Genomic DNA, 15000 nt, shown 5'->3' on the forward strand with positions numbered 1-15000 from the left:
GAGAGAAAGAAATTTCCTCCTTTTAACTTACAGAATAAATTTATCTTAATTTTAGTTTAAATGTGTTGAACATTTTAGACATAGTTAAAATGAAGTAAATCTTTGCTTTAAGATGGTAGTTAAATGAGATTTACTGAATAAAAAATTGTTACTGTAATTTTTATGATATAGCCTTTAGAATAATCTACTTTTACATTAGATATTCTGATAAGATTCTCAGAAACTCTGTATTAATATGACATAAATTGCTTATGTAATATTTATGCTATGGCTTTTTGAACTTACCACTTTGACACTAGATATCCTTAAAAATTATCAGAATTATCTGTATAAACATTACACACATGAAGAACTCTGGAATATATATATATGTACGGGTGTGTATATATATATATATATATATATATATATATATATATATTTTACTTTTATTCTTTTGTTTTGGTCATTTGAATGTGGCCATGCTGGAGCACCACCTTAAAGGGTGTTAGTTGAAGAAATCAACCTCAGGACTTATTCTTTGTTAGCCTAGTACTTATTCTATTAGTCTCTTTTACCGAACCGCTAAGTTACAGGGATATAAACACACCACCATAGGTTGTCAAGCGATGGCAGGGGGACAAACACAGACACACAGACATACACACACAGAAATATATACATATATATATACAATGGGCTTCTTCCAGTTTCCATCTACCAAATCCACTTACAAGGCATTGGTTTGCCCGAGGCTATAGTAGATGACACTTGCCCAAGGTGCTATGCAGTGGAACTGAACCCAGAACCATGTGGTTGGGAAGCAAGCTTCCTACCACACAGCCACACATTATTTTGGTTGATTTAGTCTCTTGCAACTCTGAGTTTCGCGTTTGGATACACAGAGTCTTCAGGCAAGTTATGACTGAAGAATTGATGGAATATATACATATATAGACTGACTCAATCAAAATAAAGATATTGATTTCAAATTTTAGCATAAGGCCAGAAATGTTGTGGGGTGGGGAGATAAGTCAATTATATTGACTCCAGTATTCAGCTGGTACTTATTGTATTTAACCTGAAATACAATAAGCATGCTAATGATTCTACCCACTTGCCACTGTCCCCTCAACCTCAGGACTTATTCTTTGTTAGCCTAGTACTTATTCTATTAGTCTCTTTTACCGAACCGCTAAGTTACAGGGATATAAACACACCACCATAGGTTGTCAAGCGATGGCAGGGGGACAAACACAGACACACAGACATACACACACAGAAATATATACATATATATATACAATGGGCTTCTTCCAGTTTCCATCTACCAAATCCACTTACAAGGCATTGGTTTGCCCGAGGCTATAGTAGATGACACTTGCCCAAGGTGCTATGCAGTGGAACTGAACCCAGAACCATGTGGTTGGGAAGCAAGCTTCCTACCACACAGCCACACATTATTTTGGTTGATTTAGTCTCTTGCAACTCTGAGTTTCGCGTTTGGATACACAGAGTCTTCAGGCAAGTTATGACTGAAGAATTGATGGAATATATACATATATAGACTGACTCAATCAAAATAAAGATATTGATTTCAAATTTTAGCATAAGGCCAGAAATGTTGTGGGGTGGGGAGATAAGTCAATTATATTGACTCCAGTATTCAGCTGGTACTTATTGTATTTAACCTGAAATACAATAAGCATGCTAATGATTCTACCCACTTGCCACTGTCCCCAAAATAAAAATAGTGTTGATTGTAAACAGAATGAGTACTTGACACTATAGTAGAGATTAACAATAAGTGGAAGTGTGTGTGTGTGAGAGACATTGAAAAGACAGCTGTATTGAAAACGCATTCATGAAACCTGTGCTTTATATTCTAAATATATCTCATGTAATTTCCCAAGACTAATACAATTTGTTATATTCAAACACCAACTTAGGTGTCCTACAAGTGTCACGCTTTAAGAGAAAAAAAAAAAACATAAAAACATGCAGTGTACAAAAATTTGTTTTTTTTTTTCAACAATAAATATTTGTCTAAAAATAACATTGTGTAAAGTTTCCTGTTTTAAGATTCACAATGACACACATTTTTGAGCTTTCATTTACTATTCAACTCAACAATCAAACCAAGTAATTATATAACAACTGTATATGTTAGAGGTGTCTCTCCCTTTTTATAAAATTAATGACATTATATAAAATATTAATTGCTTTACATTTCCTAATGGTCTTTTAGTTCTTGAAAGACTGGTAGAGATAGGGGTGGTTTGGTGAATAAAAATCTGATTTCTTACATTGGCACAAAACCTCATACTAGGGCAATTTTTATAGATAATGATATCAAACTCAGTGCTAGGTTTGTACATTATCTTACCTACCTTAGAAATATGGAAGTCAAAAGTAAACTTTCATCTTTCTATGGTAGGATTTCAGCATGTGGAGAGAGTGGATAAAATGGGATTATCAGGTGTGGATCTTGGAAGGGACTGTGCTACCGTGGGCAATGCTAGCTGGACACAAGCCGATGCTTATTTTATCTCTTCAACAACACACCACCTTAGCTTTATGTTCTTCATGTAGAAGTCACTCTTGGGAGATATTCCATGTCACCATATATGTGTGTGTGTGTGTGTGTGTACAGAAGGTGTGTGGCTTAGTGATTAGGCTCATGATCAGAAGGTGGTGAGTTCAATTCCTGTTTGACATGTTGTACCCTTGAGCAAGACACTTTATTTTACATTCCTCCAGTCCACTCTGCTGGCAAAAATGAGTAGTATCTGTATTTCAAAGGGCCATCCTTGTTACACTCTGTGTCACGCTGTATCTCCCTGAGAGCTGTGTTAAGGGTTAGAATATCTGTGGAGTACCCAGGCACTTGCATGTTAATTTCATGAGTGGAATGTTCTGTTGATCAGATCATCTGGAACCCATGTCGTTGTAACTGACTGAGTGCCAGCTTGTGAACATGACTGTGGTTTGTGCAGAATTTCACATGTGTGAGCACTCATATGTAAGATATATGGTTTGTTTATTGTAAACGATTTGCTGATGTCCATAAGTGAATATTTTTTTGACTTTGAAAAAGAGAACGGAATGTAACATTCATTATTTGTATTAATGGGGGGTCTCAATGAGAGTTTGAATTATTTGATATTATGGCAGTTTTTATTTACTTTTATTTTCATTTTTTCCACATTTCTGTTTATAATTACAGAAAAATATGTCTGTTCACTTGTTAATATTTCATGACCAGCACCAAATTAATAACTTTGTTTTTTTTTTCTTACTTTCTTTTTGTACATTTATTTGTATTGTTTTAAAGGATGGTATATAGATAAGTAGCACGGGTTAGATAGATGGGTTTGCTGATTTGGAATTGTTATTTTAATTTGCCCAGCACTTAAATAATGAGAAAAACAGTGAGAAACAGACGTGTTAATAGTATGGCGATTTCATTTTTAAATGTAGAATTTTAACAGTGGAATGTGGAGAAACTATCAATTGAAAGGAGAACTCAAGTGGAGAGAGTAACAATTGGCATTCTAAGCATTTGCTTGTGTTGTATCACTCCCTCGTTAAAACCAGTGCACAGCTCAAAAATATCATAGAGAATTAATTAACTGCTTTTGATTCCAACCTGCCAGACACTGGCTTTAGGTTTAGGATACAAAATTGTCTGTTTTAATATGTTCTTTTATCTTTTATTTTTTACTTGTTCCAGTCATTGGAATGCAGCCATGCTGGAGCATTGCCTCGAAGGGTTTAGTCAAATAAATTGAGTAGTTATTTTTTTAAAGCCTGGTACTTATTTTGGTTTCTTTTTTCTGAACCACTAAATTATGGGGATGTAACAAACCAACACCGGTTATCAAGCAGTTGTAGGGGACAAACACAAACACATGTATATATGTGTGTTTGTGTTTGTGTGTGTGTGTGTGTGTGTGAGGAGTCATAAAAACGGAAAAAGTTTGTTAAGTCTTTAGGCTTACATTTTTGTGCCTACATTTTTGCGTCCTTTAAGGTTCCACATGTGTGTACATTGCTTCAATTAGATGAATGGAGCGATAAGTGGGGAAAATGACAGAACGATGTGATTGAGAAACAAACTTGTTACCACATGGCCATGCCTCTACAATGTTCTTATTCAAATTAAAAACCGCTGTAATGTTTTGTGTAGAAATATTTCATTAGGATTGTGCCTAAACTTGGATTACTACAAGCAACACTCAAGACATTATGAAAAAACATTGTTGAGGTAATGTAACATTATCAAATGAAAGACAATGCTTTTCAGGTTCAAATTTCTCTATAAATAAAGAACACAAAAATATAAAACTAGCACAAGAGAGAGCTAATGAAACTATTCATCTATAAGTCCTGATTTATTTAAAATTAATTGGCTGTTGGCAACATAAAGTCTTGGGAGTTTTGTGTGTGTGTGTGTAAATATATGTAAATGTATATATATTTATATATGTACATATGTGTAAATATGTATGTGTGTGTGTGTGTGTAAGTCTTTGAAATGATTTTTAAAAAAATAAGATTGTATGATTATTTTTTAAAAGTATTAAACTCAAATTTATTGATAAAATGTATAATATCTTTTTTTAATTTTTACATCTACATTATACTTTGATATTTTGGATTCCTCATTGTAATCAAGTGTTTTGTTCCTCTCAGTGATATATTCACAGACTGGATTCAAATATAAAGATTTATTTATAAAATGCAATACCGTACTTTCCCACATGTACAACATACTCCAGTGACCTACTGGAGAACAGTATGATTATCTTTGGTTTGCAAATAAAGGTTCCAAGTTTAAATCCAGTCTGGGACTATGTATACAACAAGTAATAAAACACATGATAATGATTAGTTATCAAACTGATCAAAGCTTAAATGTAAATATCAAATGTTTTTCATTTCCAAAGATGATATTAATAGTCTACGAAAATACAGTCTTATTTATCTTGTCTGTGTTATGGCCGTAAAACCAGAAATACATAACAATCTTTATGCGTGCTTTATGATTTTGTTAATATTTATTTCATGCTCTCAGACTTTGGTGGTATTTATTTTTAAAAATGTAAAATAAATATTGATTTTTATATATTAGCATAATTTAATAATTTATTTCAAATGCTAATTTACTTTATTTTTCTATTATAGGAAAATGGGTATTGCAAATGACCTCCAAGGGAGGTCATCACATGAGGCACTCATTCGTCTGTTAGATGAAGAACTTAGCCTTATGGAGACCATGAAAAAGTGTATGGCCATTCGAGTTGAAGGTGATCGGAAATATGTGGATATGCTCTCTAACTTTCTACAAGCCGCTCAGAAAATAGGAACAGTGGAATTTCAAACATCAATATATCGAGTAAGTAACTAATTCTTTTAAAATATCTTAAACCTTTGTTTTTATAATTAACTTTTTCTATTTAAAACATAAAAATAGAATGAAATTTGAAAAGGCTTTTATATAAGTTTTCTGTTAGCTGGCACTCTGTCAGTTGTAATGACAAATGTTCCAGATGATCTGATTAATGGAACAACCTGCTTGTGAAATTAACATGCAAGTGGCTGAGCACTCCACAGACACATGTACCCTTAATGTAGTTCTCAGGAAGATTCAGCATGACACAGAGTGTGACAAGGCTGGCCCTTTGAAATACAGGTACGATTCATTTTTGCCAGCTGAGTGGACTGGAGCAACGTGAAATGAAATACCTTGCTCAAGGACAGAATGCGTTGCTGGTAATTGAACTCATGACCTTGTAATCATGAGCCAAATACCCTAACCACTATGCTACACACCCACCTTCACACATAAGTTCTCTACTGTAGTACGGGCCAAATGAGTAACTTCTCTTATGGACATACTGTGTTGAAAACAATGAATATTGAAGGGGGATGAAAATTAACCCCAGTCAGAACACCAGATTCATTTTGGCCCTTTGGGGCTTTTTCAATGCAGTATTCTTGCAGTCAGTCACTTGCTTGCATAAGAATTTGTTGCCTCTGATATAAATAAAAAATTAAATAAAGTATTCATTGATGTTGTGAATTGGCCACCCAGCTGATTTTTTTTGCAATTGAGGCAGTTGTTTGTGTTTCTCTTTTTTTGTGTGTGTTTACGAAGTATAGAAGGTAATTTTATACTATATTCTCTTTAGTGAAGTTATTAAAATTTGAAGCACAAATGATACAGTTAGTAATATGATGTTGAAATGCTTAAAAAAAAAAAAACAATGTAACAATACGATTTTAACTATTAATACAGTCTTATGTTTCACTAGCCGGAAAAACTACCTGAATACATTTCAGTTGTAATTGGCAAATGTTGTAGAATGGCAGTAAGCTTACTAAATTAAGTCCAAGCCATAACCTAGATTCACTTGATGGTTGTTAGGAATACAGCTCACATGCTGAAGCAAGCTGGTGCTGATTAATCCAAATGCATTTTCATACTCAGATTTCATTGCTTGACATCTTGGAGTGCAACTTCCCTGGACTGATAAACAGGAAGCCTTTATTTTGAACTTGACTTTGTGCAGTGTACTAGTGTAATACGTTGTATATGAGATTTATGTGTCTTATACTAGAGTCATATGTGAAGGTTAGCCTAGTTTACAATGTCCCTCTCTTTTCTAGTTCATTTGAACAGTCTGTAATTAATAATTCATTAATGCTAATGTGGCTAGCTGACAGTCATTAGCATGCTAGGCAAAATACCTAGCAGCATTTCGTACATTTTTACCTTCTGGGTTCACATTCTGCCAAGGTTGACTTTGCCTTTCATCCTTTGGAGGTCAATGAAATAAATACCAGTTGAATACTGGGGTCAATGTAATAAATTACCCCACCCCTGAAATTGTTAGCCTTGCATTAAAAATTGAAGCCAATAATTCGTTAAAGCTTTCCGCCCACACATCACATTAATTCACCCTTCCCACACCCCAAGAGCCAAACTACATCTCATTGTAAACTATGCTTGTCTCACACCCTTCCCTTTGTTCCTGCAGCCCAATTCTATCTTGCTGTCTCTCTCTCTCTCTCTTGTCTCCCCCCTTGCTAAACTGTATCATTGCTATCTCACTGCTTGCCTCCCCCACCAACTTACTCACCCCATATATGTCTATATATATATACATACACACACACACACACCTGTGTTATTACTCACTGCAATCCCTTCCCTTCTATCTGCCTCTCTCCTTTTTGCACTTTTTGAGCTCTCTGAACACTCACCCTGTCTAGTCCTCTTTACCACTTCACCTTCACTTACATTCACCTCCCTATCTTTCTGTACCTTGAGGGTACACCCAGGGCCGTCACTAAGCCCTTGCAACCCCTGCAGTCGCAGGGAGCCTCCACAGTTGAGGAGCCCCATGTTAAGATCAGAGTACGTAGATTAGTCATCTATTTACTTTGGTTAAGATGTTGAACAAGAATTAAACTATCTATCTATGTTAACTGAAAATTTCACAAAATAAAATAGTAATACATTGTACTCACAAAAGTTCTTGTAAAAACATTACCTTGTACTACAAACGTGTACCAAACTTTGTGGATTGTCTATGATATACATTGAACACAAACTTAGCTCTCAGCTTGTTTATTCTGAACTGATCGATGATTTCACAAAGCGAAAAGTGCACTGTGTTTGTCTTTGAAAGTTGCCTGGATTATGAAAGTGCTCTTTTATTCATATCTGGAAGTTTTACTTATTGAAATTTGTAATAGACCTAAATAAATTTAACTTATACTTTTAAAGATGTTCTTTAGGATAACGTGAAATATGAAAGGATGGGGCCCTCGAAACAAAATGTTGTAGGGGGCTTCTAAAAGTCACACAACAGAACTGGGTACACCCTGACACATTTTCACCACCATTACTTCTGTCTCTCTCTCTGTTTCTGTTTCTGTGTCTGTCTGTCTGTCTGTCTCTGTCTGTCTGTCTGTCTCTCTCCTCCAACTGGGATAGCCATGTATCTCCTCTGCAGCATGACACCTGTTTTTGTTCTTCTATCATAGTTTAACCTCTTGTCACTTGACACAAAGCTACCTTCCTTAATACGACTTCCCCAACTCAGTTGAGGAGTCTGTGTCTTGCAAGATTTGGTGAACTTGCTGGTGTTGAAGCCATGTAAAGTGCACCCAATACACTCTGTAAAGTCATCTGTGTTAAGAGGGGCATTTGACCCTAGAAACCTTGCCAAAGCCGACAGTTGAGTTTTCCAGCTCCCGTCAAATTGTCCATGTCAGCATGGAAAACGGACATCAAAATAGTGAAGATGCTTTACACTATAGAAAGTTACTATAATTTGTAAATAAAAGTTCATATTCATATAAAAGGATAAAGACCCCCTTCAGTTGAAGAATGACTATGGGATTACACCTAGAAAGTTCCCCTCCGAGGCACAAGTCTGGGCAAGGTTGTTTTTATAGACGATCATCTGTTGCCCATGCACACCAGCCTCCCCTCTCCACACCACCAATGTTATGCAAGGGAAAGGCAAAGGCTGATACAGCTTGGTGCCGGTGATATTGCAACTCATTTCTATAGCTGATTGAACTGGAACAACACGAAATGAAGTGTCTTGCTCAAGAACACAACACGCAGCCCAGTCCAGGAACTGAACTCACTACCTCATGTTTGTGAGCCCGACACCCTAACCACTGAGCCATGCACCTTCAAGATAACAAGGAGAATAACAGCTTCAACTATTATTGTAGTTAACATAGTATATATGTTATTATAGCAGGTACCATAATAGCTCTCAGGTATATTCCAGGTTTCGGTTTACTGCATCAAGTAGTAATAGACATCAGTGGTAGCTTAGTATAAGCAATCCTGCTGTAATTCTTCTGATGGGTAACTTTGAGTTCACTTTGCTGGGTTATGAATATTATCAGGAATGTGAATTTCAAACAATTACCAAAAATACGGAGACTGGGACATCTTCAAATTTTTCTTTTAATATTCCAGTTGGTCATACAGTATAGTTAGTTGGTTCTAATTATACTGTATGATCAACTCTGAAGATCCACCAGTCTCTGAATTCTTTGTAATACACATGCTCGCACACATACACACATATCACTGAAAAAGCAGATAAATTGGTATTTATTCTGCTTGAGTTTCACAAGACTTGCTTGTCATTCTCATCATTGGAAATGGAGTTAATCAGTAATTAACCTGTTGGAAATCAATAAACAACTACACTATTGTTCATAAAATTCATGATGTAAAAATAAATAAATAAATGAATAACCAACACAGATTGTATTGTAGTCATTTCCTGAAATAAATTTCAATAAGTGCAATGTTATGATGTGCTTCGAATCTGTTAATTCTTCATATATATCCAAAGTGTGCATATGTGTGTATGTGGGGTGGGGTGGGGGAGTGATGGTGGAAGAATGATTCAAACGATATTGATATTGTAAGCAGAAAAAGGATTATCAACTGCCAGTATGCAAACTATTGACAAACGTTCAAAATATTGCTGTTGATTGTCTCATTTGCATAATACAATGTTAGATTACCATAATACTTTATGGATTAATTCATTGGAACTTGTGTCTGAATAATAACCTTTTAACAGGATTAGTTCTAACGGCAATAGTTATGTTAGTACTGTATGAAGGAGTGCAAAAAAGTTCCTGGCTTCGGATAAAAGAAAATACACAAGGATCAGTTAATTGTGATCTTATTCAACATATTCCCCTCTCAGATTCACACACTTATTGCAGTGGCCCTTCGGTTTTTCTAAGCCCTGTAAAAGAACTTGGAAAGTTGGGCCTCCAACCAGGCTTTTCGCAATACCCTTAAAGTCAGGAACTTTTCAGCACACACCCCTTATACATTCAAATCTAGGATCACTATTGTTTCCGTCTACCATATCCTTTCACAATCAGTTCAAAAGAATGCAAATGGATAAGCATTATATTTGACTAAGTATTCTGAATGCTAAAGAGTTAAGAGGCATAATTAATTTTAACAACTCCTTTACTTAATTGGGAGTTTATTTTACTGACATTAGAAAAATGAAAAGCAAAATTTTTGTTGGTAGTATTTAAACTCAGAAAGTTTCTGTTTGCCCCAAGGTATTTTTGATGTTCTAGTGTTCCTGCCAATTCATCATCATTGAAATATTAAAACATTTTGCATCTCTGAATATGAGATTAATAGTCTGAAATATTTATAATTGTATTAACAATAACTTATTATCTCAGGCATTTAGATATTTTATCAAGCAGTATTTGTTCTTTTATCTCTATTTACCCTCCTCCACCTCATGTGCTTTTGTTATTTCTGATCTTTTTTTTTTTATCTTATTTTATTTATTTTTTTTTTTTTACCTTTTTCTATATAAATTATGCTGCCAACTTTATATTTCCAGGCATGGAACTGTATTATTGAAGAAACAGAGAAACTTGTAAATCATGTCAGAAAAAATGTCGATGAACTCAGCTCAAAAACATTAAAAGCTTTGGGAAATTTGATACTGGAGAAGAAATCAGCTAAGAAGTCTTACATAGAAGAAAGGATCTATCTTGATGAAGAATTACTGAAGGTAAATTTCTAATCATTAGAGTGTTTTTAAATATTCTACCATTTTGATTTCTAAATTTGATATCAGTTTGAGGAAGGGATGTCCTTTAATGTAGTCGTATCTCTCTTGATCTATGTAAACCCCACCTGTTTTTGTTTATTTGGTGGGTTGATACCAACGACCCCAGAACTTGACTAGTATTCTATTTTATCAACTCTAAAAGGGTGAAAGGCAAAGTAAACTTCAGTGAGATTTGAACTCAGAACATAATGAGCAGTTAGAATTGGTAGAATTTTAAAATTTTTCTTTAGACCCTATCAGGATTCAACTTTGCCTTTCACTGTACCAGTTTAGTGCTGATCTGATGTAACCAACTACAAGGGGTGCTGGAAAGTTCCTGGCTTTGGGTAAAAGAAAATACAAGAGGTCTGTTAACTATGATTTTATTCAACATATTCCCTTCTCAGATTCACATACTTATTGCAGTGGTCCTTCAGTTTTTCTAAGCCCTGTAAAAGAACTTGGAAGGTTGGGCCTCCAACCAGGCCTTTTGCGATACCCTTAAAGCCAGGAATTTTTCAGCAAACCCTCATACATTCTCCCACTAAATTTGTAGCCTTGTACCTATATTAGAAATCATTATTTTCTACTGTTAGATTTATTATTAAATTTAGCCTATCATACTTTAGGTATTGTTATTATACTGCCAAGTAAATCTAATGCTATGGTAGTACAAGCTTCTTCATTATTTTTTTTTTTCAGTCAAAACTAATACAATTGATTTACTGTATAGAGTAATTATAGCTTGGAAAAAAATCCTGCTGTTTGGTGTATCAATAAATAATTAATATACCTCTGAAAAATCCTAGAATACTATGATGATTACAATTGATTAACAGAATTATGTTTTACGCATGATTAGCTTTCCTCTTCAGGCACAGACAATACTTCAGACCCCCATCAATGGCAAACTTTCTTCAAAGCTCACTTGGGACCCACTGTCTATCTGGTTGGGTGACTTGCCTGGACTAGCACAACTCTTCCATGCCAGTCGTCTTTTGCAGTCTTGATATCCCTAACTTGATATCCTCTGTCTTCCACAAGTTGATTGATGCTTGCTCTTCTTGATCTGCCAACACTTGTATGTCCATGCATGAGTTTTCAGAGAAGGAGAAGGAGAAGGCAATCACCAGTGGGAATCACAATGAAGTAACACTGCTCCATATTTGGTACAATGCTGCTGCTACATCCACAGATATTCTGGAATGCATCAAAGGAAAAGCCGCTTGAATTTTTGGTATGAAAACAATCACCAGCACATTCCAGCCTCAGGCCCACAAATATGTTGTCTCCCCAGTCTGTTGTTTTTATCATTACTGTAGTGGCCTCTTCTCCTCAGATTTAGCTGGCTTTGTGACACCTCCATTCAGACACTCTCAACTCATTCATCCATCTTTTTTCTTATCCTTAATATTGTGTTCACCTTCCTTCCCCCTTGAAGACCCTGCAATAAACAGCATGTCCAGTCTATCCTCATCAGAATGTTGTTCCTATGGAATTCTCACAATACTCGTGTTTTTCTGCATTTGTCTGCTTGTAACTATTCAAGAAGAACCTTCACTGCATCAATGGTTTTGGAAAGCCTGTGTATGCTATGGGTCCAATTACTTCTTCATAGCCAATTCAATTCTATTAATAAAATAAAAATCTACCTTTCTATTGTAATAAGGAACCCACAATATGAAGGACTTGGGGATTGAGAAGAAAAATTCTGTGGACTCCGCTTGATATTGAAGATGTTAATGATAATGATGATATAATACTTTTTGGCTTTATGTCGTTCAGCCTGCTAGAAGCAGCAGTGAATGAAATCTCTATCAGATTTCACCCTACCACCTTAAATAAAGAAAAAATGCATTAGATATTTAGTTCCAGATATATGAAGACCTGCAGAATGAAAAAAATCCCTTACTTGAAAACCAGTAAGGGCTGGCAATGGGTAGGGCATCGAGATATAGAATACTGATTGAACGAGTCACTCACAGCCCATGCCAGGATAGAAAAACTGGGTTTAAAAATGATGATGATAATGGTGATAATATTATTTGTTTAAAAATGGTTTATTTCAACATTAAAACCTTATTGTTATATTCCCCATCTTGCTTTTTTTTCTCAACTGATTTTTTTCATATTTTTTTTTCTTTGACTCTTTTTGTAGATCCAAGATGATGTGAACAAACAGGAAAATGACTACACAAGAGTACTTGATAAGTTCAAAGTTGACAAAGCCAGATACGATGATTTATGTGCAAAAGGTAAGTTTAATTTCTTTTGTTATGTGTGCTTGATGTTTTCCCTTAATGAAACTACAGACAAAAATCTTTGAAATTATAAAAATATTTCTTCTAGCCTTAATTACTAAGTATCCTTTTGTGTAGTCAGGTTGGTTGGTTGGTTGGTTGGTTGGTTGGTTGGTTGGCTGGTTGGTTGGTTGGTTACTAAGTGGTAAATGACAAAATGTTGCTCATAGTGCAATATTGTCTCTTAACTTCTACAGTGCAACTTATGTTCAGTCTGCTGGTGGACAACAGATGATTAAGAGAAATCTACACTTTTTATGACATACATACGTGTTATTTGCAGCACCTACTTTGACACTATAATAACAAATTTATGTGCATCCATTCAGGTTTTTTTTTTTAAATAATTTTTAGTTTAATGAATCGGCTCCAATACTTATTTTTTTTTTTAGACCTGGTATTTATTCGACTGGTCTCTTTTACCGAGTCTGATATCATAATTTGATAACATTACTATTTAGTATTACATGATAGCCTTACTATTTTTTTTTTTTTGTATTATAAAACAAGTATTCAATATAATAATATGTGAACATTCATCTTTGGAATTATTACATGGTATGATTATTGTTTGGTATTATACTGTGATAGCATTACTATTAGGTCCTATAATAAGTTACGTGGACATAAACACACCAACACCTGTTGTCACGTGGTGGTGGGTGACGAAGACAAACACACACCTTGCACACATGCATATATACGTATATACAATGAGCTTCTTTCAGTTTCTCTACCAAATGCACTCACAAGATCTTGGCCAGCCTGAGGCTATATTGAAAGATACTTGCCCGTGGTGCCATGCAATGGCATTGAACCCAAAACCATGTGGCTGGGAAGGAAACTTCTTACCACACAGCCATGCCTGCACATGTCAACTCTAATTCAAATTTTTTTTTTTTTTTTTGTAATATCTAAATTTTTAATTTAATTTCTTAACTCCACTCCTCTTTGTTTACAGGAAAAATTAAGAAAATTGAAGATGCTAAGTCCCACTACCTTCGAACAACATCCAAACTGCACAAACTACACAATGAATATATCATTGCAATTAAAGTAGCTTCATTACACCAGAATGATTATCTTGTCAAACTTCTCCCTTCATTTCTGACACACCATGAAGAAACACACATTGGTCTCACCGAAGGATGGTAAGATTCTGTTTTTTAAGCAATCTAATTTATTTAACTACATTATTACCTCTCTAGTATTACATCTTTAGGTAGTATCATATGGCATATACTACTATTAGATATTCTGTAGGTAACATTGCTACTTTGTATTGTAATGTGTGACAATATTACTATTTAGTATCATGCATGATGTTATAACATTACTGTTTTTTGTTATCATATGATGACATGATAGTCTGATATCATAATTTGATAACATTACTATTTAGAGATGTGACTGATGGTTTGGGGGTAAGTAATGGTCTGCATTGATGGCAGGAAGAAAATTGATGAATAATTAATACTAGTTTTTATTAATTTGGTCTAATTAAGTTATTACTGATTATTATTCCAACATTAATTTAAGTCAGTCCTTGATATGAGTTTGATTGCCTATAATAACCACTTTAACCCACATTTCTCATGATTTTCAAACAAAGCAGTAATATGACAATATTTAAATAGAATTTCAGTCTAGCAGACCTATGATTGAAGATATTCCAACCATAATCATCCTACATTTTTTTTTTGTATCTAGAATTTTAGTATTCAATGTAGTATTCCTTTTTGAAGATGGTAGGATGTAATTTAAAGTATATACATTTGTTATTTCCAGCAGGTCAAACAGCTGTGTAAAAACTCCTTTATTGGCTCCATTTTTAAAAGGCATAACATAAATAGGCATAACTCTTTCATAATTCTGTTTAATTGAAAATCTGCCAAACTGAAAATAGTTGTTTTTCATATTTCATCATATTTCATGGTTGGGTAGTTAGTCCTTGGAAAGGCATTCAACTGTAACAACAATTAAACTAGCATTAGGTAACTGTCTAAACTTCAAACTAAAATTTTGGCTCTTTAACCCTTTAGTATTTAAACCGGCCATATCTGGTCCAGATATTCCACATG

At 34.6% G+C, this 15000-nt stretch overlaps 1 protein-coding gene across 5 annotated transcripts in view; it reads left to right on the forward strand.

Moving 5' to 3' along the window:
• The window catches only part of LOC106870480 (tyrosine-protein kinase Fer), a 145307-nt gene that overhangs the window by 90784 nt on the left and 39523 nt on the right, over nt 1-15000 (forward strand). For all 5 annotated transcript variants that reach the window (XM_089365819.1, XM_014916589.3, XM_014916591.3 and 2 more), the window contains exons 2-5: nt 5167-5377; nt 10407-10580; nt 12778-12874; nt 13881-14070. In XM_089365819.1, coding sequence (XP_089221945.1) covers nt 5171-5377; nt 10407-10580; nt 12778-12874; nt 13881-14070 — 668 coding nt within the window. In that variant the 5' untranslated portion in view covers nt 5167-5170. The remainder of the gene's footprint in view (nt 1-5166; nt 5378-10406; nt 10581-12777; nt 12875-13880; nt 14071-15000) is intronic.

Source organism: Octopus bimaculoides, chromosome 18 (assembly GCF_046866305.1).
Source record: "Octopus bimaculoides isolate indiv1 chromosome 18, ASM4686630v1, whole genome shotgun sequence".
NCBI classification, from domain to species: domain Eukaryota; kingdom Metazoa; phylum Mollusca; class Cephalopoda; order Octopoda; family Octopodidae; genus Octopus; species Octopus bimaculoides.